At 39.4% G+C, this 23,345-nt stretch overlaps 1 protein-coding gene across 1 annotated transcript in view; it reads left to right on the forward strand.

Moving 5' to 3' along the window:
* LOC114663796 (ATP-binding cassette sub-family A member 13-like) overlaps positions 1-23,345 on the forward strand; it is a 488,511-nt gene that overhangs the window by 142,354 nt on the left and 322,812 nt on the right. Inside the window, exon 24 of the mRNA XM_028817717.2 lies at positions 20,321-20,423. Coding sequence (XP_028673550.2) covers positions 20,321-20,423 — 103 coding nt within the window. The remainder of the gene's footprint in view (positions 1-20,320; positions 20,424-23,345) is intronic.

A 23,345-nucleotide genomic window follows, 5' to 3' on the forward strand; every position in this document is an offset into this window, starting at 1 on the left:
TGGGACCACCAGTAGGATCACGCTTCATTTCCACCTCCCAAGCTCACGCTTTTCTCCTCTGCCTCCGCAGAGGACGGCCCTTCACGGGACATGCGCACCCAGCAGCACGTCCTCCCATATCGGAGGAACTGGCTTCCCCAAGCCGCTTCCTCCGTTTACTTTGGGACGCCGCGATGGTTCGGATGTGCCCATTGTAAGAGGGCAGACCCAGCCCCGCTGGCGTCTGGAGCTTCACGGGGTCGGTCTCCCTTACCTTCCCCGCTGTGCCTCTCCGTCCAGGAGCTCCTGCAGTGCGCCGATCCTCTCCTGCCTGCGGCCCTCGATCCGACGCCACTGCCATCCCTCCTGACTCCAGCGTCTCCACCCGGAGGGCACATCGCTCGGCCGGCGGCGACAGCACAAGGCGCAGTTGTTCTTGCAGGCCCTGTAAAATCGCCGCCAAGGAGAGAGAAGCAGCCGGCGGTGGGCTTACCTTATGAGTAGTTCCACTTACCGACTGTTCTCTATGGGCCCTTCCCTGCGGCCCACTCGGGTTTCTTCCTGGCACGAGATGGACATTCCCTGCTCCCGCCTCTGACCAATCGTTGGCGGGATGACAGGACATGCTGCCCAATCCCGTGCCTGTTACGAGGAGGGACTTCCGGTCTGCGGCCTCCTCGCCCTCATTCCACACTCGAGGGCGAGGTTCAGGGCAACTCCGCGGCTGCTGCGGCTGTTGTGTGTGCAGCGTCTCCTTCCCGGCAGCCCTCCTTGCTGCCGCCGTGCTCTCGAGCTGCCCCTGAAACAATAATAAGTCTAACTTCGGACCTCCCGTTGTCCGCGACACACTCAATAGATGCAGGGTTGGGTGCACGCCGCCCTTGCGGCACGTGGGCGAGGTTGCCTGTTGTGCCGGGCCTTTCACAAAACTCTCCAACAATACAGGTCCCCACCTTGACCCAGGTGGAGCATCCTGCCGACTACGCCACTGTGAAAGGGTGCGTCCCGGACACAGACAGGCAGACACGTTCCAGTCCATCACAACACGTTTATTTACAAAGTCACTAGTGCACCTCACCAAACCCCCACAGTCTCTCACAGTCCCCGGCTCTTCACAGGCAGTTTCTCTCTCTCTCTTCCAACACACAACACTCAGGGCCTCTCTTCTCCGCCTCTTCTGCACCGACCTCGTCAACCTCCTACCTGACTCCAGCCTTGATTGCCGGGTGGCGGCTCCTTAAATAGGCGGCTGATTGCGGGTCGCACCCAGCCACCTGTGACATACATTAAAAAAGATTTTGATCCTTATGTATAGATTTCAGTGAAATCCTTAACATACAACACGTCATCAGTCTACACCACCATGATTAGTGACTATAATTATCATACCTCAAAACAGTCATTAACAGTCTACCATATTAATATTTATCTGCAATACCGTGGTTTTATCACTATCAAAATTAGCAGGGAAGTCCCTTGAACCTTTCATGAGATGATGGCAAGCAGTCACACCTTTATAAGTTTACTTTTTGACAGAGCTTCATAGTATGAGTCAACAGCTGGGCACTCCCCTTTCCAGGTATTTCAGTGATCTGAGCCCACCGCAATCCTGGGACCACCTTCTTGGCTCCTCATGCCTCACATTCACTCAGCTCTACCTACCTTTCCTGTATACTTCAGCCACAGCTCCCTTCGAAGCTTACTCTGCTTGGTTGGTGATGTTACCCACACGCTTCTTTCGAATTGTATCTGTTTTCCTCCAAAATGGAAAAGGTTCTCCATAGTGACATGGCCAGGAAATCCTCTGCAGCTTCTTTCTGCTGGAAGATTTCATGCATGCCATCCTCTGTTGGCATTCAAGGATAAGTGTTTGGTACTTTCCACCCTTTCTTTCATGGCTTTCCTCCATCCTGTCCTCCCACAGCACAATAAATTCAAGGAGCACCACTTGTTTTGTTGCCCTAGAGCATAGAACAATATTCACCTGGTAATCACCTCTGAGAATTTTAGTTGCTTGCTGAGATCCACCATCATCTCCTAGTCAGCAGCTGATGCCAGGACTTCTGTGCTAGTTGATATTCTTTTAGAGCTTTTTCCTGGTTTTATAAATCTGATGAAGCAGGGCCCTTTGGTTTTACTGTTGTTTCAACTCTTCTTCCTCTCCTTCTCCATGCCCCCAGCCACTTTTGCCTAATTTTTCCGTCAGCAAGGTTTGACTGGCAGGTTGATAATATGTGCTTAAGGCTTGCTGGTCTTCAACAAATGGGCACAACTCTGATTCTCCATCAGCCCCTACTGATGTAGAGTTTTTGCTGGGTGTAAGACACCATGTGTGGAACATAGGAGGAATTTGATTCAACTCTCCTCTATGTTCCACATGTCTTTCCAGCCTAGAAATTTTCCTTGGACGCCATTCAGGACACTATCCTGATTTGGTTGCCCTCTTCTTCCACAGTCAGGAGCTTTTACTGAATTAGGTTGCAGTGATCTCTAGCGTTTGCCCTAGTTAAGACACCAAAGCCCTGTCTGCCCTGGTTAACTGTTCCTATAATGTCTGCACTGTGTAGTCTCTCCTCTGTCTCTGCCAAAACCTTATTTGCTGACCTCTGGTGTCTGATTTGTTATTTTGTGTCTGTGTTTTTTATAATTAAGAAGAGAGTTATTTTTAAGTGTGTTTAAAACTCTGAAAACATTTATTTTTTAATTTGTTGTTTGTGTTCACAACTTACATATGTGTCACGTAATGTCTGTGACGTCAGCCGCAGCAAGGTATTCACAAAGTAACAATCCTAGCTGTTATGCCTCAGTTGGATTCAAAAAAGAAAACAAAACTTTCTTAGCACAGCTGGCATCTTAATTTAAGTTGGCTTAGTGCATGTTTTTCAGTTTTAAATGATTTTTAAATATTATTTTTACTTTCTTTTTTTGTCCCTCATGTCTTGGTTGCCTATTTCATATGCTATTCCTAACATCAATATAGTTTATTTTCTGTGTTTGAGCCATATAGTATATGCTGTATAACAAATATATAGGCTTAGAATGTATTTGTAAACTATTTAATATTTAATTATTAAAGTTCTCTAAATGTTGTAAAATTCTAGTAAATTTTATGAAGTTGAACAGTAATCTAAGAAAAAAAACTCATTAGAAAATATACCATTTCAAGTTTATTGTCATGTTCATATAGTACATAGTGTACATAATACAAATTCTCACTTGCATGTCTCCTCAGATATTTGACAATAGTACAATACCAACACAAACACAGTCACACACTCACACAAAAGAAGTAGTTAGTTAGTTAGCTAGAACTATTGACTGTCTGCTCCCACAATCAGAAATGAACAAGCAGTGAGGGGGGCTTAGCTCACTTCGTTGTGGAGAGCTTGTGTTGAGGATCAGTATTAATTTATTCAACCCCTAGCCCACTACTCTAGTTCATGACCAGTGCATATCCAGGCAGCATTAGGTGCAAGGCAGGAAGGCCCACTCCCACCCCCAGGTGTTGTCATATTGGGCCATTTCATCTTAGCCAATTAACAGGCTGAAAGAGTAAAAGAGAAAGACCCGACACATGCTGTCAATTACAAAGAACACTCACAAAGATTAGACTTGGTATGTTTGTTACTAAGTCAATTCCTTTGAACTATTTTAGGGAAGTTTTATACATATAGATTTATTAAGTTTATCTTCTTCTTCTTCTCCTTTCAGCTGCTCCCGTTAGGGGTTGCCACAGCGGATCATCTTCTTCCATATCTTTCTGTTCTCTGCATCTTGTTCTGTTACACCCATCACCTGCATGTCCTCTCTCACCACATCCATAAACCTTCTCTTAGGCCTTCCTCTTTTCCTCTTGCCTGGCAGCTCTATCCTTAGCACCCTTCTCCCAATATACCCAGCATCTCTCCTCTGCACATGTCCAAACCAACGCAATCTCGCCTCTCTGACTTTGTCTCCCAACTGTCCAACTTGAGCTGACCCTCTAATGTCCTCATTTCTAATCCTGTCCATCCTTGTCACACCCAGTGCAAATCTTAACATCTTTAACTGTGCCACCTCCAGGTCTGTCTCCTGCTTTCTGGTCAGTGCCACCGTCTCCAACCCATATAACATAGCTGGTCTCACTGTCGTCCTGTAGACCTTCCCTTTCACTCTTGCTGATATCCGTCTGTCACAGATCACTAATGACACTCTTCTCCACCCATTCCACCCTGCCTGCACTCTCTTTTTCACGTCTCTTCCACAATCCCCATTACTCTGTACTGTTGATCCCAAGTATTTAAACTTCGCCAACTCTACTCCCTGCATCCTCACCATTCCACTGACCTCCCTCTCATTTGCACAAATGTATTCTGTATTGTTCCTACTGACCTTCATTCCTCTCCTCTCTAGAGCATATCTCCACCTCTCCAGGGTCTCCTCAACCTGCTCCCTACTCTTGCTACAGATCACAATGTCATAGGGTTTAATTAATATGTGTTAGAATATTAAACAGATGCTTAATTTAGATGTAATAGGATGGAATAAGTAATGTGTAGTAATGAAAAATACAATCAGAGTATGAAGAGTTGAGGTACCACCTGGGTAAATCCCATTAAATTGTCAAAAGAAAATACGGATAAGACAGATTAGCAGCCACCGTCATGTTTTTAGAGTGCAGTTTCCATAATGCTGCTGAGCAGGGGCTCAGTCTCCCACAGTCACAGGTCCAGTAATGAATCGGACTTATCTACAAGTAATCCACTACTGCCTCATAACTCTGGAGACCTCTGTTCATTGATGCAAACTGTTAATGTAGGCACTATATAAGTCACAAGGAGTTAAAAAAAATTCCCACTATTTTTAAATATTACAAAGTAAATGGAGACAGATAAAGCTGCCACTTTTCAGCACATGGGACCCAAGTTGTGCAATCAATATTGCTGTGTCTTATTTTTTTTTGTATTACCAGCAATTTTCTTTAAGGAACTCATCATACACAGTCCTAGGCCATGGTGACAGGTCTATTGTGGGATTGTGTGTGTTGTTTGTAAAGCTGAGAAGACCCAAAGGTCATGTGGTCCTTGTTACTAAATTTGAAAGCATAAGCAAATTAGCCAATGGTTAGATTTCCTTTGGCTTTGGTTTGTTGGGATGAGTTATTTTCCTGTTATGTGGTTATCAGGGACATGTTGTTTCTCTTTATTACTGTTTCTATTTATCCAAATAAATATTCCACTATTCTGTTAGCTTTGACTCTTTAAGACTGTAGTACTAGGGTGTTGTATGGATGTAATGAGAAGTCAAGCAAAATTACACCTTTTATTGGCTAACTTAAAAGATTACAACATGCAAGTTTTCGAGGAAACTCTGGCTCCTTCTTCAGGCAAGATCCTGTTGGAATTTTATAGTGACACTACTTTTTTAGGACAGACCATTCAAACTTTTTAAGTTTAATAAGTCAATGTTAATCATCGTATTCTTCAAACTGCTTTGTCCAATACAAGATACTGAGTGACATTGCACACATTGGCAACATGAAATACAGGGCAGGAAGCACCTGTGGCTGAGACACTAGTGGCAGCCTTTATCTTTTTACCTTTTTTCTGTATTTTTCTCTATTTCACTGTCAACTCCTACCACTTTCTTTTATGTGGACTAGTTCCCTGGACACTTTTTCTGTCTGTATACCTGCATTGTTATCACTATTTAATTTAATATTGTTCTTTATCAGTATGCTGCTGCTGAAATATGTGAATTTCCCCTTGGGATTAATAAAGTATCTATCTATCTATCTATCTATCTATCTATCTATCTATCTATCTATCTATCTATCTATCTATCTATCTATCTATCTATCTATCTATCTATCTATCTAGTACATCATTGGACAAACACTCAAACCAGGCCGGTCTTACATTCTCTCCCACATGTCCTGATAAAACATTCTAAATAACCTAACCTGCTTGTGTTCAGAAAACTGGAGGAAACTGGAGTACCCAGAGAACACCCACATGGATACATTAAGAATGAGATGAGAATGACTTCATATTTTCCTGTGGCACTGTGCATTGACACAGCCTTACAATGAAAAACTATGCCCACAAATCTTTCCATCCTGGGGCTGAATCAGTACCTTTATATAATTTTTCCGGTATTATAGAGATCCTTCATGCTGATGTCATGATAAATAATGTCGTTGTTTCTCTCAGAGACTGTCATTCTTTTTGTAGGAGATTCACAGTAACCATGACAAATTAATTTTTCAATTTCACTAAAGTAGCGAAATACCAATTAGAAATCATATGTGTTGTGTACACACAAATATTAATAGTATAATTAGGCTTTATACATTTTTTGATGGTGGGGAGGGAGTTGATCAGTTATTCTATTTTTTCAGGTTGTGACACAGATTTTCAGCACAGCATTCATAAAATGAGATTATTCACCCGCATGCTCTTTTTCTGAACCATTTCCTCAGTATCATAGTAGCAACTCCAAGTATTCCAAAAATGTTCTTTTTTGTTTTGATCAACTGCTGTATGCGAATGCCACCACATATTTTATTACAATGCCAACCTTCACCTATTTGCCCAGCATTTACAATTCTATTTTGACATTTCTGCTTTTCTCCTGAATAGCTTTTGAAAGTTATTGATAATCCTGACAGTTTATAATTGACTCCAAAGGCAGGGAATTCAGGACATTTTTCTCAGTGGGTTAAGTTACTTCAGGGTGTCTTTTATCATAATGCCAGCTAGCCACCCATCCGATTTAAAAAAATGTGCACTTTGCATTAGTTTGAATTAAATACCTGGGTAACATTTTACTTTAGGTACTGCAGAAGCACATCCATTACTCATTTACTCTTATGTAACAAGACTTTAACAAAAACTTCTTTTGGTCTTCATAAGACTTGTAAAACATCAGTAGATCGGTTATTCATCTCTGTGCAGTGTGGCATATTAAGATGCTCTGATACACTGGGGAAATTACTTTTGAATATGAAGGATTCACAGGTCTTATGCTGAAGTATACAATATGAAGAGAAAAATGTCTTCCTCAAGTCACCTCTGACCATTTCAAAGTGGCTATTTTAGCAGGCCACCGTGCTCAGACAACAACAACAATGTATTTGTTAGTCCCAGATCACACTATGAATGCCTTAATTGGCTTTAACAGACCCTGTTTTTTGACAAGCCCCCAGCCTCAACTCCCTAAGCAGACAAGAAAAAAACTTCCAACAAAAAAAACCCTTATAAGGAAAAATCCATTGCAGGCAGACTGGGTGTGCAATGAGTGTCAAAAGATGGAGTAAATACAATACATGAAACAGAACACAAGTAATTGTCTTCACTGAGCTAGATGGTCAGGCTATCAATGCCATCTCAGAAATACAGGGTGAACCAAAATGAAGTACTGTACCACATTTCTCAAGGTTATTGCGCGAGGTGAGTTGGGGTGGGGGGTCCTTTGATAGGCGATCCCTTGTAGTTTTCAGTTGCCAACATGCTTTGGTCCAGTGTGCACCGGGCTTTCATTGTCAAAAACAACAAATCCATGATCAGTAACGCGCCTTCCAAACGCACTTCAGCATTCCTCCTATCCGTGACATCCAAATGGGAAAACAATTCTTCAGTGGGTGGCTAAATTTAGACAGACGGGTACAACATTGAACAAAACAATCTCCAAGCCGTCCTTGGACTGTACAAACGCCTGTAAACATCCAAGCTGTAAGGGCATCAGTTTTGCAGCCTCCTAGACGTTCAGCGTGCAAACATGCTTCGGCCTTATACAACGTACATTTCCAACACGTCTCTGAGGAGAATTTTGCATGAGGACCTTAATTTCCATCCATACACAATGATACTCACTGTGAGAGACTGGGAAAGCCGAAGAGAGTTGTGCGTGAACATTCTGCAAATCGTTCATCGAGATGCCCTCATCATTTGCAGTGACGAGGCACATTTCCATTTCAATGGTTGTGTAAATAAGCAAAAGTTTCGCTATTGAGCTGAAACCAATTCTCGTGAACTTCATCAGAGACCCCTGCACAGTGAGTGTGTTACAGTTTGGTGCACCTTTGCAGAATTTGGTATTGTAGGCCCTTACTTTTTTGAGGAGGGGGGAGCAACAGTCACCGTCACTTCAAAACGTTACTTTGAAATGCTAGAGAACTTTCTGTGGCCCCAACTGGAAGAAATGGATGTGGTGGATGCCTGGTTTCAACAGGGTGGAGCAACAGCTCAAAGGGCGTTGAGATACATGCAAGATTTGTGGGAAATATTTCTGGGGAAGCTGATCTCCCTGCATGGCGATGTCAGGTAGCCTTCACGTTCACCTGATCTCTCTCCATGTGATTTTTTCTTGTGGGGCTATCTTAAGTCGAAGGTATAGACACACTGACCTCAAAACCTTGAAAGCCCTAAAGAACATTATCCATCCATCCATCCATCCATTTTCCAACCCGCTGAATCCAAACACAGGGTCGCGGGGGTCTGCTGGAGCCAATCCCGGGCAGGGTGCCAACCCACCGCAGTAAAGAACGTTATTCATCACAAAATCGCCGCTATTACCCTTGAAATGGCCGAACGAGTCATTCAAGCATTCAGAAATCGTGTATTGCTAACAATGGTCACCACCTTGAAGACATCATTTTTGAAACACAGAGAAAAAAATCTGTTTTGTATAACCTTTCTTGTGTTGTAATGAAATTTATTTTATCATGTAGTGTTTTTGTAGAATAAACGTTTGAAATGTGGTACTTCTTTTTGGCTCATCCTATATAATACAATAGTACAAAGTACTTTGTTCTTCGAAGTTGTCTTAGATAAAAATGTCAGCCAAATATACAATAATAAATATAAGTAAAGGTGCAATTAAAAAAAGATAAAATGTATTTGTTTACCTTTCTGCTTACTTTTTATTGCTGCATAATGGAAAGAGATTTTCCATCTCTCATTTTTATGCATCCATATAATTGAACCACAGGCAGGATTATGCAGGTAGTCCCAGGCAGTAATTGAATTAGCATCTTCATGGTTTAAAGTTCAGTGCATCACTCTGATTGCCTGTTAAAAAGTTTACATGTAGTTCAATAACAAATAGATTCTACTGCCCCAAGTTAACTTTAGGATTGAAAACAGATTGTCTTAGCAACTTTTTTCTTTCATGATCTTTTTATCAAAAGTGTCATTATATTAGAAAGTCCAAACAGGCTTTAAATCATAAAAGTATAATAGAACTGAACTCATGTGGGTGCTGCAAACAGAGAATGCTGCTTTAGCTAATATAAAATAAATCACAAAGTTACTGGTTATTTCAAGCAGCCTCGGGGAGCAAAACATGATTAGCAGTGGTGAAGTGTTTGACTCCTCTGACATGTAGTCTCTTAACAGAGTTCTTTCATTTTCAATACATTCATTGTCTCAGTGTGCAAGGAAAAGTTGCATATATGTGCGTCAGGCAGCAAGTTCCCTGGTCATTTTAATTTGTTATTAATTAGAGGTCCTAATGAACCATATGGTGAGGTAAGCTCCCTGGGTCATTGTCACACGATGTTTCACAGAAGACATCTTTGTTTGGACAAAAATGGGCAAACAGGCCCAAAATATTCAAAATAAGCTACTGATTTATGGATGAAGGATGGTCCAATGATGACCATTTATAAAATATATATTTTTCTGTCATACAGTGCCTATCACCCCCTTGGAAGTTTTAAATTTTTATTGTTATACAACATTGAATCATAGTAGTTTAATTTGGCATTTTTGACACCAATCAACAGAACAAGACTGTTTAATGATGAAGTGAAAACAGATCACTGCAAAATGTTCTAAATTCATTACATTGGATTTGGCCCAGTTGAGTGGTGACCATAAAAACAACATTTACTGTATCTTGGCCTAACAGCAAGGAGGTGGCGGGTAGTGGTGACAGTGGGGTTGGTGGGTCAGGAGGCCTCAGTTTATCATGTCCCAAATCATCACCCAAATCAATGGGAGTGGGAGGTTAGCATAAAAGGGAGGCCCCCAGTTAATTTCAGAGGAGTCAATGAAAACTCACTTGGTGATTTCAGTCCCCAGCATGTGTTATCATGTGGTTCATCCTTGTCTGGTTGTAGTTAACAAAATCTTTCCTCACTGTAATAAGTTATGTAAGAACCAGTAAACCCCCGATTCTCTAAAGAATCGCAAATACAAGAATGGCAATCACTTTCTGTTCCCTCCGATCTTTGGAGGGATGAAAAATGATGGAGGGAGGGAGCATCCTGGGAAAGTTTTCATTTAATTAAATAAATATATTTGTACTAAAATTAACCAATTTATTAAAAGTAAAATTGAAATGTAATTATTATATCATTTTGTCCAAAATGTCTTTGAGTTGCTGCACTTATAAGTAAAAAAAATATCGGAGTGCAAAGGTTTAAATGAAGTAAATTGGAAACAAAAAATTCATAAAATGGTAAATTCAAAATAGTTAATCAAAAATTACTTTATAAACAACATTTTTGGTAAAGATGGTTTCCTGTCGTTGAATTAGCTGTCCCTGGTATGGAGTAGTTAAAACCTTCACTTTAACGTCACAGGAACGCCAAACTCTTGAAAAGGCAACATAAAGTTGTCCATGTCCAAATACACGCTCAGATAGATAAATGCCTACTTTGTCCATGGTTTGTCCTTGGGATTTGTTGATCGTCATGGCAAATGCAGCGTTAATGGGAAATTGGCGTCGTTTAAGTTTAAAAGGTAATTCCAGGTCAGAACTTGTAGGGTCAATTCTGGGAATCAAAACAGTATTGCTAGTATGGGATCCCGTAAGCACTTGTACCTCAATAATATTTTCTTTCATGACCAACCGTGTACCGTTGCATAAACCTTGTTTAGTATTAAGGTTTCTTAATAGCATGACTATTGTCCCTACTTTAAGGTTAAGATTGTGTTGTGGTAATCCGGCCGGGTTAATAGTGTTTAAATATTCTAATGGGAAATTAAGATGGTCAGTTTTGTCTTCAGAATCAACACTGTCAGTACTTAGAAAGACGTGGTTTTCTCCAGGAAGCAATGCAATCACTTGGTTGTTTATCTGGTCAACATCAATATTCTTTGTACATAATATAGCCCGGTGCGTCAAAAGTGGTATCTGGTGTAATGATATTGCTTCACCAAAAACCTTTGTTACCAAGTTGTCGCAAATAAAGGCGTGAGGGATTTGAATAATATCTGGGTGAACTTCAAACACATTGGTATGGTTTCTATTTCCTAGTTGCAACAACCAATTGGTATATTCTGGATCTTTACACCGCATGTTCTCTACCAAGCTTGATTTCTCAAAGTAATGCCAATTTTCTGCGTATTTCAAACTGGACTGAACAATAGCTGAACACATGGCGTGCGGAACAACAGCCAAGCACTGTCGAAAATCTCCTCCTAATATAAGTACTTTTCCTCCAAAGGGAATATTATTACCCATTAATGCTCTGAGAAGTTTATCAATGATATTGAGTAAATGACTGGATGCCATTGTACATTTTTCTAAAATCAATAGTTTTGCCAGACGGATCTCATTTGCACTGTCACTTTCTATTTTCATAGTTGAAACCGATGTTTCCGTGATTGGAACTGGAAGCTTGAATAAAGAGTGACATGTCAGACCATTTATCAACAAATTAGCCGCTACCCCGGTTGTAGCTGACACAAAAAGGTGTGTGAGTTAGTGTTCGGGCGGCGGTTGTATTGTGCATGGCTTGCTTCTGGCATCTGCAATCCTTGCATATATACAAACATTACTAAACGAAGATTGTATATGGGGTGGTGTGCGCGTTCTCGTTCGGGTGGCGGTTGTATTGTGACCTGAAGTTTAGTTTACAGGTTGTGTTGTGTTGTTTGGGCACCACCTGACTCTGGGAAGCCGCTGGGTTTGACTCTGTGGCGCTGAGGCACAGTGCGTGTGCGCTTGCGGTGCTTCTGGCCTCTGACATCCGTGCATATATACAACCTTTGTTTAGTAATATAGATAGCATAAAAGCAAATAGAAACTGACTAGGCTGTCCATTCATGAGCAATTCTCTCAAGGCCTGTTTATGACATAAATGTTAAAAGAAATGTAAAATACATAAATGCCTCTCAATGACATGTCGGTGCATTGGGTATGGTTTACACCCCGTAGTACCTACATAGTTATGACATTCATGAGTAGCTTTCACTTGGGTGGAGTTTGCTTAATCTTTTTGTGTTTGAGCACATTTCTTCCATAGATTCTAGATTCTTTCCAAAGCGACACTAGATGCCCATGACCCTAAATTGCCTATAGCAGACTAATAAAACAGATGGAAACTAATGAAAACATGTATCATCAATCTATCCATAGTCAAAATCTGCTTAATCTATTACTAAGTCATAGGGAGCCCAGACGAAGCCCAGGTTCAGGAACTAACCCTGAATGTAACACCATTTCATCAAAGAACATACGGCACCTATACCCTAGTAATTTGTCAAATTATTAGAAGCCTGGTGGCAACTGAGTAGGGAAATCAATACTTAAGTGTTATGAAAATTCTTGACAAAAATAGAGATCTGTAGTAACTTAAAAAATAAAATGCCAGTGTTGTGAACTAGAGGTTCCTAAGGACAAATGTCTCAAAATATCTCAAAATGCACTCTAGAGAGGAGCAAACCATCAAACCCAGCTAATGAAGAAAGAGCAAACACTTTAAAAATAAAGGATTTGTTTTCATAGACGTTCTCTGTAATGTGATATCCATCCATTCATCCATCCATCCATATTCCAGACATGCTTTATCCTGAGCAGGGTCACAGGGAAGCTGCAGCCTACCCTACAAACCATGGCGTACAAAATGGGAATAATCCCTGGATAGTGAAATTGAGCGAAAAATCCAAAAACCAGAAAATGAATGCAAAAGAAAACTTACAAGAACCTCAATAGATATCCAAAATGAATTCAACAATCCAAAAATTGGAGCTAATGCCTCAACACAAATTTGAGGCACCTCTGATCTTTATGTTATGAGATATGAAGAGTGTCTCAAGATTATTGTGAGAAAATCAAAAGACCAAGAGAAGCTTCTTTAGATAAAAACATAGTCAGGAATAGCAAAAGTTCAAAACTGGAAGATCAAAACTAGACAGGCAACCAAAAATCAGAGGACAAGGTGTTATTTAAGAGTGTAAGACAAAATAAACTTCATAAAGCAAAAACAAGCCTAGCTCTAAGGCCTACTTGGTTAATAAGCTAACTGTCACTAAAGAGAAATGAGACGTAGGGCATCCACTGAGGGATAACGCACTGAACAGAATTACATCTATGACATAGTTATCATAACGATCAGAGTAGCATGAAGTATCTGAATAGTGACACGTAAACAAGATGGTCATTAAAATAAACTTTGTCAAAATGAGAAATAAGCCACAAAAATGCAATCCTTGAGTAAAAAAACACTTGTAATACGCAAAAAGCACTTAATTCTACACTATGTCTCAACATATAAAAGACAACTTACTTAACAATAACATAATAGTCTAAAATCTAAAAAATTTTATATGAAAGTAAAAAAAAAAATAGAAATTAACTAAAACATTAACATACAAAAATAACCAAGACCCATCAAAAAAAATAACAAGATAAACAGACTTAACAATGGAAAACAGAGACCGGGGACAGGACCCTGGGAAGGCCATAACGCTAGCCAGCTCATCTTCTCTGCCTCATCATCATGTCTGTCAAGTTATTTGTCCTAAAAACACTTCTCAGTTTCTGCCTTGAATGCCATTCTTCTCAAATTAACACTGCCTGTCCAAATGCATGAGTTTCACTATTTAATTGGAAGAATTCTGCTGGGTTCACTTTATCCGTGTCTTTAATCATTTTGAAGGTCTGGATTAGATCTTCTAAAAAGGCTACACTCTCTTCACTTGGCAGAGTAAGATGTGCCTTTTTGTCAACTAGTTCCTCACTTCTCTGTGCCTTGGGATGCAAACTTAGAATAATATACACTTCAGCACTTCTTGTCAGAAGCAAGCCAGGCAACAACTCAACCAAATAAAATGGGGCAATTAGCCAGTTTTCCACTGCAAGGCCAGTAATCTGCAGTGAATTCTGCTGTGTGACAAAACCGTCACTATTAAAAATGTTAACATACTACTTATTTTCTGCAGTTACTGTATACCTTTCATATCAGAACTTACATTTAACACTTCTGTTGGACCTCATACTGACCTTACAGTATAGAGAACAGAAACAATTACATGATGAAGTCATTTATGTCATTTTGCAAATTGATTTTGAAGTGGTGACCTTATAGGAAAAATGCTTTACACTTTGTTATGCATGCTACAAGATTTTCTCTTTTACCCAAAAGACCATTACAAACTGTTGTTGAAAGGAAGAAGGTAATATATATATTATATAGCAGAGGTCTGAATGCTGAGAGAGCCAAGAGAGGTCAACTTATCAGAGGAGTGGAAATGCCAAAGATGTATTCTAACTAAACAAAGGGATTTGTGAGACTTCCAGAGTTTTAAAAATAGCAGTGTACTTTAGAATAACATTTAGTAATGTTTTCATCTATTTCATAATCCATGTGTCCTGTTACAGATCATGAGACAATGCCGCTGAGCTGGCATTTGAAGGCCCCTATTCTGTAGACAAAATGCCAGACCTCTGCAGCTGTCAAAGAAACGCTTTGGCACTTGTGATTTAGAGATTGCATATTTTCTGATTGTGCGAGGACACCCTTGCCAGTACCCCTCAGAGAGCTCTCCCTTCAGGAATCGATTCAGGCATTGAAGAGTATGTTTGGTATTTTTCAAGTCAGTTATTTCTTCACGGTTATGGCATATATTAATTTGACACATAAAGCTGTATTCTAAAACAGGGCCATCTTAACGCATGGGCATGCTGTGCAATTGCCTGGGGGCTCCACGAGCATAGGGGCCCCATGCTAATCTATGTATGTATGTTGTGACTTGCTGTCAATAAATAAATACTATACTATACTAAACTATAAATATTTGTTATTGTGTTACAAGTGGACATTGGCATTCGCCTCTGATTTAGTATCACTGTCACCTCTGAAACCTCACGTCCTCACAGGTGGCGCAGTGGTAGTGCTGCTGCTTTGCAGTAAGGAGACTGTGGCAGATTGTGGGTTCGCTTCCCGGTTCCTCGCTGTGTGGATAGCACTTTGAGTACTGAGAAAAGCGCTATATAAATGTAATGAATTATTATTATTATTATGTGTACGGATCTCACACACTACATAACATAAAAGCGTATATGTTTATGTCACTTCAACTCAATTCTCTGCAAAGAAATTTCACAAATGTTTGTGTTGAACACTTGATTAATAATAAATAATTCATAGTAATTTCATACTGTGCCATCTCCGTCTGTATGGTTTACCAATTGAGTATCATTTATATGTTGAAATTTTTGTGTTTCTCTTGGCTCATAGTATATTGTTCAGATGTTTGTGTTGATTAATCTTTGCTGTACAGCATGTATTTTAATGTATAAACACTGATTTTTTGGAAGTACCAATAAAATAAATATATGTTTAATTTTATCGACCATTTACATTTTTATTCCCGCGAGTGGTTGTGTAGGTAGGGGCCCCAGTGCACTGCTTTCCCCGGGGACCTATAATGCTGTTTTAAAATGAAGCATTTGTGTAACATTTAAAAAGTACCTAACCTGTTCTGTTTTAAAATGGAGGTGATGGAGCTGGAATCCAAATGTGAAAACAAAAGTTTTAAATCTTACCGAATACATCCACACTGAAGCACAAAGGTCTCGAGGTAATAAAATCCATCTTCCATATTTCTGAGGCATGCTTAAGATAACAAAACCTAACTGAAAATAACACATTTTATCACAGATTCTTGGTACTATTTCTTGAGGTAAGGACACATTTTCTGTTTGCTCATCTGCTCACAATGGCCATCTTAGGGGATGTTTTGACATTTTCAGCATGTGCACCCCAAATTTGTCACTTTTCCATAGCTTCAAGTTGCATATTATCCTACTTTTGACTCTGAAGTTCTTTTTCTTCAATGGTTATAGTCCACAATGGCATGTAACAAGTATTGCTCTGGGATTGATATAGCAGCAGATCTGTCAGTATGCCCTGATATCACCTGATTTGAGTATGCATGAATTACAGCATCTGCCAGCACCAGTGGCACATGTGCTCTTAAATCATATTAGTTTCTTATGCGATGTGCACTCAAGTAATTTTTTTACTGGAAATGATGGCACACTTGCTGAATCATGGAAACACATGGTGGTTTATGGATAGATGCACACTTGTTCATAAACAGCACCTACTTTTTGTCTATTACATTCTGTGGTGTTTTCTTACATAGCCATTTGAGCACCAATCAACAGTCCAGTTTTGCAATACAGCCACAATAAAACAGACTGAAGCACCTCAAATCAGTCATTGAATTGTATAGCACTTACTGAGCTGCCCATGCTGAGTGTAGTAATTCACTCAACAGGAATGGCCAAAGTGGTGTGAGGCCTCCAAAATGGCCAGGAAAGCAAGCTGGCATTCCCACAGTCTGCCCAGAGAAGATGCATACAATGGTAGCTTGAGATACATCAACACTGGCTGGCTTCTAAATCACGTCTAAATCAAAATTCAAAAATATGTTCTTAAATGCCCCAATTGTGTGAAAAAATGCCCATCTAGAAAAAGGATGACTGTAAACCCTTGTCTAGAAGATGAACAGGACAAACATGCAATCTTCATAAATAAAAAAATGATTTCAATAAATATAAAAATCTGAATAAGCAAAAGGGGTGTCACGGTGGCGCAGTGGGTAGCGCTGCTGCTTCGCAGTTAGGAGACCCGGGTTCGCTTCCTGGGTCCTCCCTGCATGGAGTTTGCATGTTCTCCCTGTGCCTGTGTGGGTTTCATCTGGGTGCTCCAGTTTCCTCCCACAGTCCAAAGACATGCAGGTTAGGTGCATTGGTGATTCTAAATTGTCCCGTGTGTGTGCTTGGTGTGTGTGTGTGTGTGTGCGCCCTGCAGTGGGCTGGCGCCCTGCCCGGGGTTTGTTTCCTGCCTTGCACCCTGTGTTGGCTGGGATTGGCTCCAGCAGACCCCCGTGACCCTGTAGTTAGGATATAGTGGGTTGGATAATGGATGGATGGATGGATGGATAATGGATGGATGAATAACAAAAGAAAGCAGATGGCACAAAAGGAGTTACCTAAAAAAAAGGGCAATTAAAAAAAAAAGAAAACAGAGACCAAATACACAGTCCGAATATAGTGGTCAAGAAAAAAGCAGGAAGATCAAAGATCCAATAATAACAATAAGCAAACTCACCAACACCAAGTGCATACAATGTACCGCATTTAACTGCCTGGTCCCGCAACCTTTAGAGGGGTGTGGGCAGTCCTTAGAGAGAGATGAGTAGGTGGAACCATCTATGAAATACAAGGAATCTGGTAGAATAAAACACAGAAACTAAATAATAAACAAAATTAACAAAAAATACATTATCATATAAAGAACAAATATAAACAAAAAAATAATACATAAAATAATAATTAAAGAATGAAAAATGAACAAAATAGACACTGTCTTAAACATAACATTGAGGACACGGTAATAATAAGACTGAGGATAACGTTTTTCAGCGAGTAAACATAAGTTTCACTGTTCCTTCCTAGTGGACATATATTCAAGCCCCATAATATAATGAGGTAGAGTTGTGATTTGCAGTATTTAACTCTTTTTATTACATGCTGTATAGTAAAAAAGCTGTGGTCTTTTTTACTTTGGTAAAACAAAGCAGATAAAATGACCAGAGCTTAACATTGCTTACCCATGCAATGGTGTGTGCTGCTCATAGCTACCTTTATATAAAAAGGAGTATCATGCACTTTTGTAAAAGGGGGGTTGAGTGAGGTTTGACTGAGAGTAGAAGTTCAGCGCAACACAAAGAACAATCAAAGGGTTGTTGTTTAACTCCTGCTTTGTTGGCTTTTCTTGATAATTCAAGTGCTGTGAACTGTCCACCTTGAACTAATTGTTTGAGTCAGACATGACAGCTTGGTTACAACCCTGCAAGGAGTTACTGCAATACTGAAATCCATTCTGATCCAAAAAAGAACAAATTCTTGACTCACAATAGCAGAGACATTGATAGCGAGTCAGTGTGGATGATGGATGATATTTAGCTGACATGTTAATATGCTAGCACATATTTTGTGAATGCAAAAATAAGAGAGGCAAAAGACTAGTTAAACAATTGGACAATTCAGAAGTAAGACTGGACCATCTATTTGTGAAACTGGTTGGAATTAAAACCAGTAATTGCAGTGGTACCCGAGAACTGAAGTTGGGAACCCCTGTTATACAGATTTTTTGCATTAATATATATATATATATATATATATATATATATATATATATATATATATATATATATATATATATATTTTTTTTTTTTTTTTATTTTTTTTTTTTTTTTTCAATGTGTTTTTAGTTTTAGGTGTACTTCCATAACCATGTCAAATTTTATTATCTAAATTATGATATTGAGACTGCTATATGGGAGGGCAAAATTTACTCCTAGAAACTTAAGGTTAACGTAAACCTTTTAGGACCTCTTTGGTAAGGTCACATTTTTACTTGACAAGATCTTTACCTGAATCTGCCTTTTCAGGTTTGAACCAAGCAAAGGACTACGTTGATTCCTCATTTAGCCAACCCTTGATGGCTCTAACCTTCTGGGTCTTCCAAAGACTTTTTGGAAAAATTCTTCTGTGGAGAGTGAAAAACAGGCTTTGGAGCATTTGGAGCTCTTTGACTCCGCTCACAGTTCTTAGGAACCCCGTAAACAGACTGTAATTGCTATTACAGTACTTTAGACTACTTTTTAGACACCTGTTTTCACATTGTGAGTTCTTTTCAGTTGATCTGAAAATACCAAATTACATTTATTGTGATTCAAGAGATGTGAAAACGTTATGTAGGCACTTTCCACTAAAGTCTTAAGCAAGCACATCAGTTACATTGGTATCTGATCAATTCATCTTTTTCAACTCCTATTGTCATATCTCAGCTATTGTTTCTTCTCTGACATGGATTCATTGGGTTAAACAAATTGAAAGTTTGTACTTAATACAAAGTAAAATGACAAAAGTTAATTTTTGACTTCCACAGAATACATTCATTTGCCATCATTTTCTTGGCCATTATTGTCAATATGTTGCTTGTCTTAGCATGTATACTCATTTATAGCAGTGTCATTCGACCCAGATAACATGGGGCCTTGGTGGTCTCGTGGCCTTGGAACCCCTGCAGATTTTTTTTTTGTTGTTGGTTTTTCTGTCCTCCCTGGCCATCGGAACTTAATTTACCTTAATTTATCGTTGTTAATTAGTATTGCCTAATTTTATTTTTATATTTTTTCCTTCTTCATATTGTAAAGCATTTTGAGCTACATCATTTGTATAAAAATGTGTTACATTAGTGGTTCCCAAACTCGGTCCTGGGGACCCACTGTGGCTGCAGGTTTTTATTCCAACCAGATTCACAATCAGTGATAATAATCAGTAACAACTGATCTCATTTGCTTAGTTGGTCTCTTTTACTCTTCTCTTATTCTGCTTTCAGAAAAAAAACACAACAGTATGGATTTTATATTTATAAGACATTTAGAAATATTTCTATTTTTTCTAAAGCTATAAATGCTTAACTCTCTTTTGTTGTTTCCTATTATTTTCCCCTTCTCCTGTGTCGTTTGCTCCCTTCATTTAACCCTAACAGTGACAATTAACAACCAGCATAGCAGGCGCCTGGGATGATGAAAGCAGCAACGACTTCAGTGTCAGACTCACTAATTAGTAAATAATCAATTAAATAACCAGAACACCTGGAAAAGTAGAATGAAAATTAGGTTGAAAATACTGTTAACGACTTACAAAAAACTACATATTCCCCATATAACTGCTTGTTACATTTTAATAAAAATCTACCAGGCTTAGTTTATAATTTCTACATTGACTCCAAAACACAGAAACTGGGACTCACTTAATTAGGCTAAGAGTCCAATGAAAAACAGGAGTTGGTTAGAACAAAAACCTGCAGCAACAATGGGTCCCCAGGATCGAGTTTGGGAACCATTGTGCTAGATAAATAAATGTTGTTGTTGTTGAATACCTATTTAAATAAAATAAATCATTCCAGATTTTTGTTATTGCCTATATTTTAAACTTTGGTAGAGTGTTGGAATGAGTTAGCATGTGAAATATGAAAAAGAGCTTATGAACAGTTTTAAAGAAATATGGCTAATGTACCTTCATCCACCTTCTCCCACCCCTACAGGTCTTCCTAAATCTGCTGCATGATCCCGAGATTAAGCTGTCTATGCCACCGCCTGCTGCAGAAGCCTTCAGTGTCAACAGCACTGAACCAATTAATGAAGATGGTAACTATCAAATAAATATTCACAGTGTTGCCTCCTATATACACCTAATTGAACTGTTTCTTGTTACGGTTATACCGTAATGGCAGATGTTTTTTGACACTTATCTCCGCAAATGGAAAAAAAGGCAGCCAGCATTTAAATGTTATTTAAAATCCAATTTACTTTGCATCTGCAGACAAGAGTCTCTGCCCCAAGTCAGAAGCATATGAATTATTCAAGGAAAAAGAATATATTAATGATAACCACTGCCTTTGAATGCTACTGCCTGAATGAAAATTAGTGTTTCTTTTTGCTCTGTTTTAATAAACACCAGCATGGGTATACTCTCTAAATGTGGTCCACAACACGAATGAATGAAAAATTCTGAAAACAGACAGCACTTTCCCATTATTATTTATTTTTTTTAATAAACAGATATTGCTTAAAGCCAAAGTGTTAAATACACAAGGATACAAGTACCAGCAACTAATTGTCTACAACCTAGTGCACTAGAATAACGATTTAACTTAATCATTGTTCTTTTATTTGAAAGAGAAGTAAAATAGGCTTAAAACAGATCTCCAAGAAACAGGCTGGGAGAATTGGATTAGACAATGAATGGATTATCCACAGCTTTATTTAAATTTTTTTGACAGCTGCTATTTCAGAGGGCAGACATTTTCCCTTCCTTTTCAAACTAACCAACCATGTCTAGGCATACTACAAGTTAATCAAATGACACGACACACACACAAACTGCAGTCAAGCCTGTTGTGTCGGACGATATATCTTCCTGTCCTAGAAGTCTGTTTATACAAACCTGACTGCAGAGAGTGGGAAAACATTGAGATGGTTCATGTTCACATGTGAAGAACACTGGTGTTTCAGGAGATACCCTGCAACCCTCAGAAATCCCATTCAGAATGTAATCTGGGGTCCAAGTTTTGTCAGATGACTATGCCAATCACTGCCCCATTCTGGTTAATAAACATATTTGACATTCTTCACATTTAGGACTCAATGATGATAGGAAAAAGAAAATGTTGTTATAAAAACGTCCATACGCTATGGTCATGTGGTCTTTGACAGCTTAACAGGGGCCATAGGTGCATGATAAACCTTTGTTAGCTTTCAATCATTCACGACAAGTGGAGGAGTGATAGCCACTTTCAGAATAGCCCTTAGATCTTACCGGAGATATTCTTAATATTCGTCATCCTACAGCACTATATTATAATACTGCAAATATGCCAGGGAAGCTTGAGATACAATTAATTACAAAAGTTAAAATGAAAATCCAAGGGATGATCAAAAAAGAATGTTTGTGAGTAAGCTTAAATAAAAGTTTAAGTAGCCTCTATTATATCTTATGGATGGTAGGAGCCGAGATAACCTGCTCTTCACTATCAAAAGGGCACAAATTTGTATTCAGCAAATATAAATTCTTCTCAGGCTGATATTCCATTAACATTATTTAGCTGAAACATTCTTAACCGATAGATGATAACCATCCTTTATTTATTGCATTTTCCACACTTAGTCTTTAAGCATAATACAGAAAACGAAGTGACAAAAGAAAAGAAAACAAAAACACCATGCCAAGGGTTCTTAAACATTTTAATCTGAGGACCCAAATAAGAAAATCAGTACCATACTAGGATGGAAGGAGAGGATTATTATCATATTGACATCATAGCCATAAACAGGCAAATAACAATGGCGATAGATAGATAGAGTTAGATACTTTATTAATCGCCAAGGGAAAATTCACATACTCCAGCAGCAGCATACTGATAAAAACAATATTAATTAAAGAGTGATAAAAACGCAGTGCAAGTTAAAAAAAAAAAAAAGCAAGGTGGAGAGTGCAAGGCAGGTATAACAGACAATAATCTTATATAGTGTTAACGTTTACCCAAAAGGTGGAATTGAAGAGTCGCATAGTGTTGGGGGGGAATGATCTCCTCAGTCTGTCAGTGGAGCAGGACAGTGACAGCAGTCTCTCGCTGAAGCTGCTCCTCTGTCTGGAGATGATCCTGTTCAGTGGATGCAGTGGATTCTCCATGATTGACAGGAGCCTGTTCAGCGCCCGTCACTCTGGCCACAGATGTCAAACTGTCCAGCTCCATGCCTACAATAGAGTCTGCCTTCCTCACCAATTTGTCCAGGCATGAGGCATCCCTCTTCTTTATGCTGCATCCCTAGCACACCACCGCGTAGAAGAGGGCGCTCGCCACAACCGTCTGATAGAACATCTGCAGCATCTTATTGCAGATGTTGAAGGATGCCAGCCTTCTAAGGAAGTATAGTCGGCTCTGTCCTCTCTTGCACAGAGCATCAGTATTGGCAGTCCAGTCCAGTTTATCATCCAGCTGCACCCCCAGGTATTTATAGGTTTGCACCCTCTGCACACAGTCACTTCTGATGATCACAGGGTCTGTGAGGGGCCTGGTCCTCCTAAAATCCACCACCAGCGAATTGGCTTTGCTGGTGTTCAGTTGTAGGTGGTTTGAGTCGCACCATTTAACAAAGACCTTGATGAGGTTCCTATACTCCTCCTCCTGCCCACTCCTGATGCAGCCCACAATAGCAGTGTCGTCAGCGAACTTTTGCACGTGGCAGGACTCCGAGTTGTATTGGAAGTGCGATGTATATAGGCTGAACAGGACCGGAGAAAGTACAGTCCCCTGTGGCTCTCCTGTGTTGCTGACCACAATGTCAGACCTGCAGATCCCGAGAAGCACATACTGAGGTCTGTCTGTAATAATTTTATTATTATAATATTCATATTCATATATTCATATAATAAAAAACTCGGTTCTGCAATATTTCTCACATGAATATTACTAAATGAGAAAAGTGGAAAGCAAACACAACAATAATCATGATTCAAAAATGGAACAGATTTCTGAGGTATATCACTGCCAGTGTAAATGCATACTG

This window comes from Erpetoichthys calabaricus, chromosome 13 (genome assembly GCF_900747795.2).
Source record: "Erpetoichthys calabaricus chromosome 13, fErpCal1.3, whole genome shotgun sequence".
Classification (NCBI taxonomy): Eukaryota; Metazoa; Chordata; class Cladistia; order Polypteriformes; family Polypteridae; genus Erpetoichthys; species Erpetoichthys calabaricus.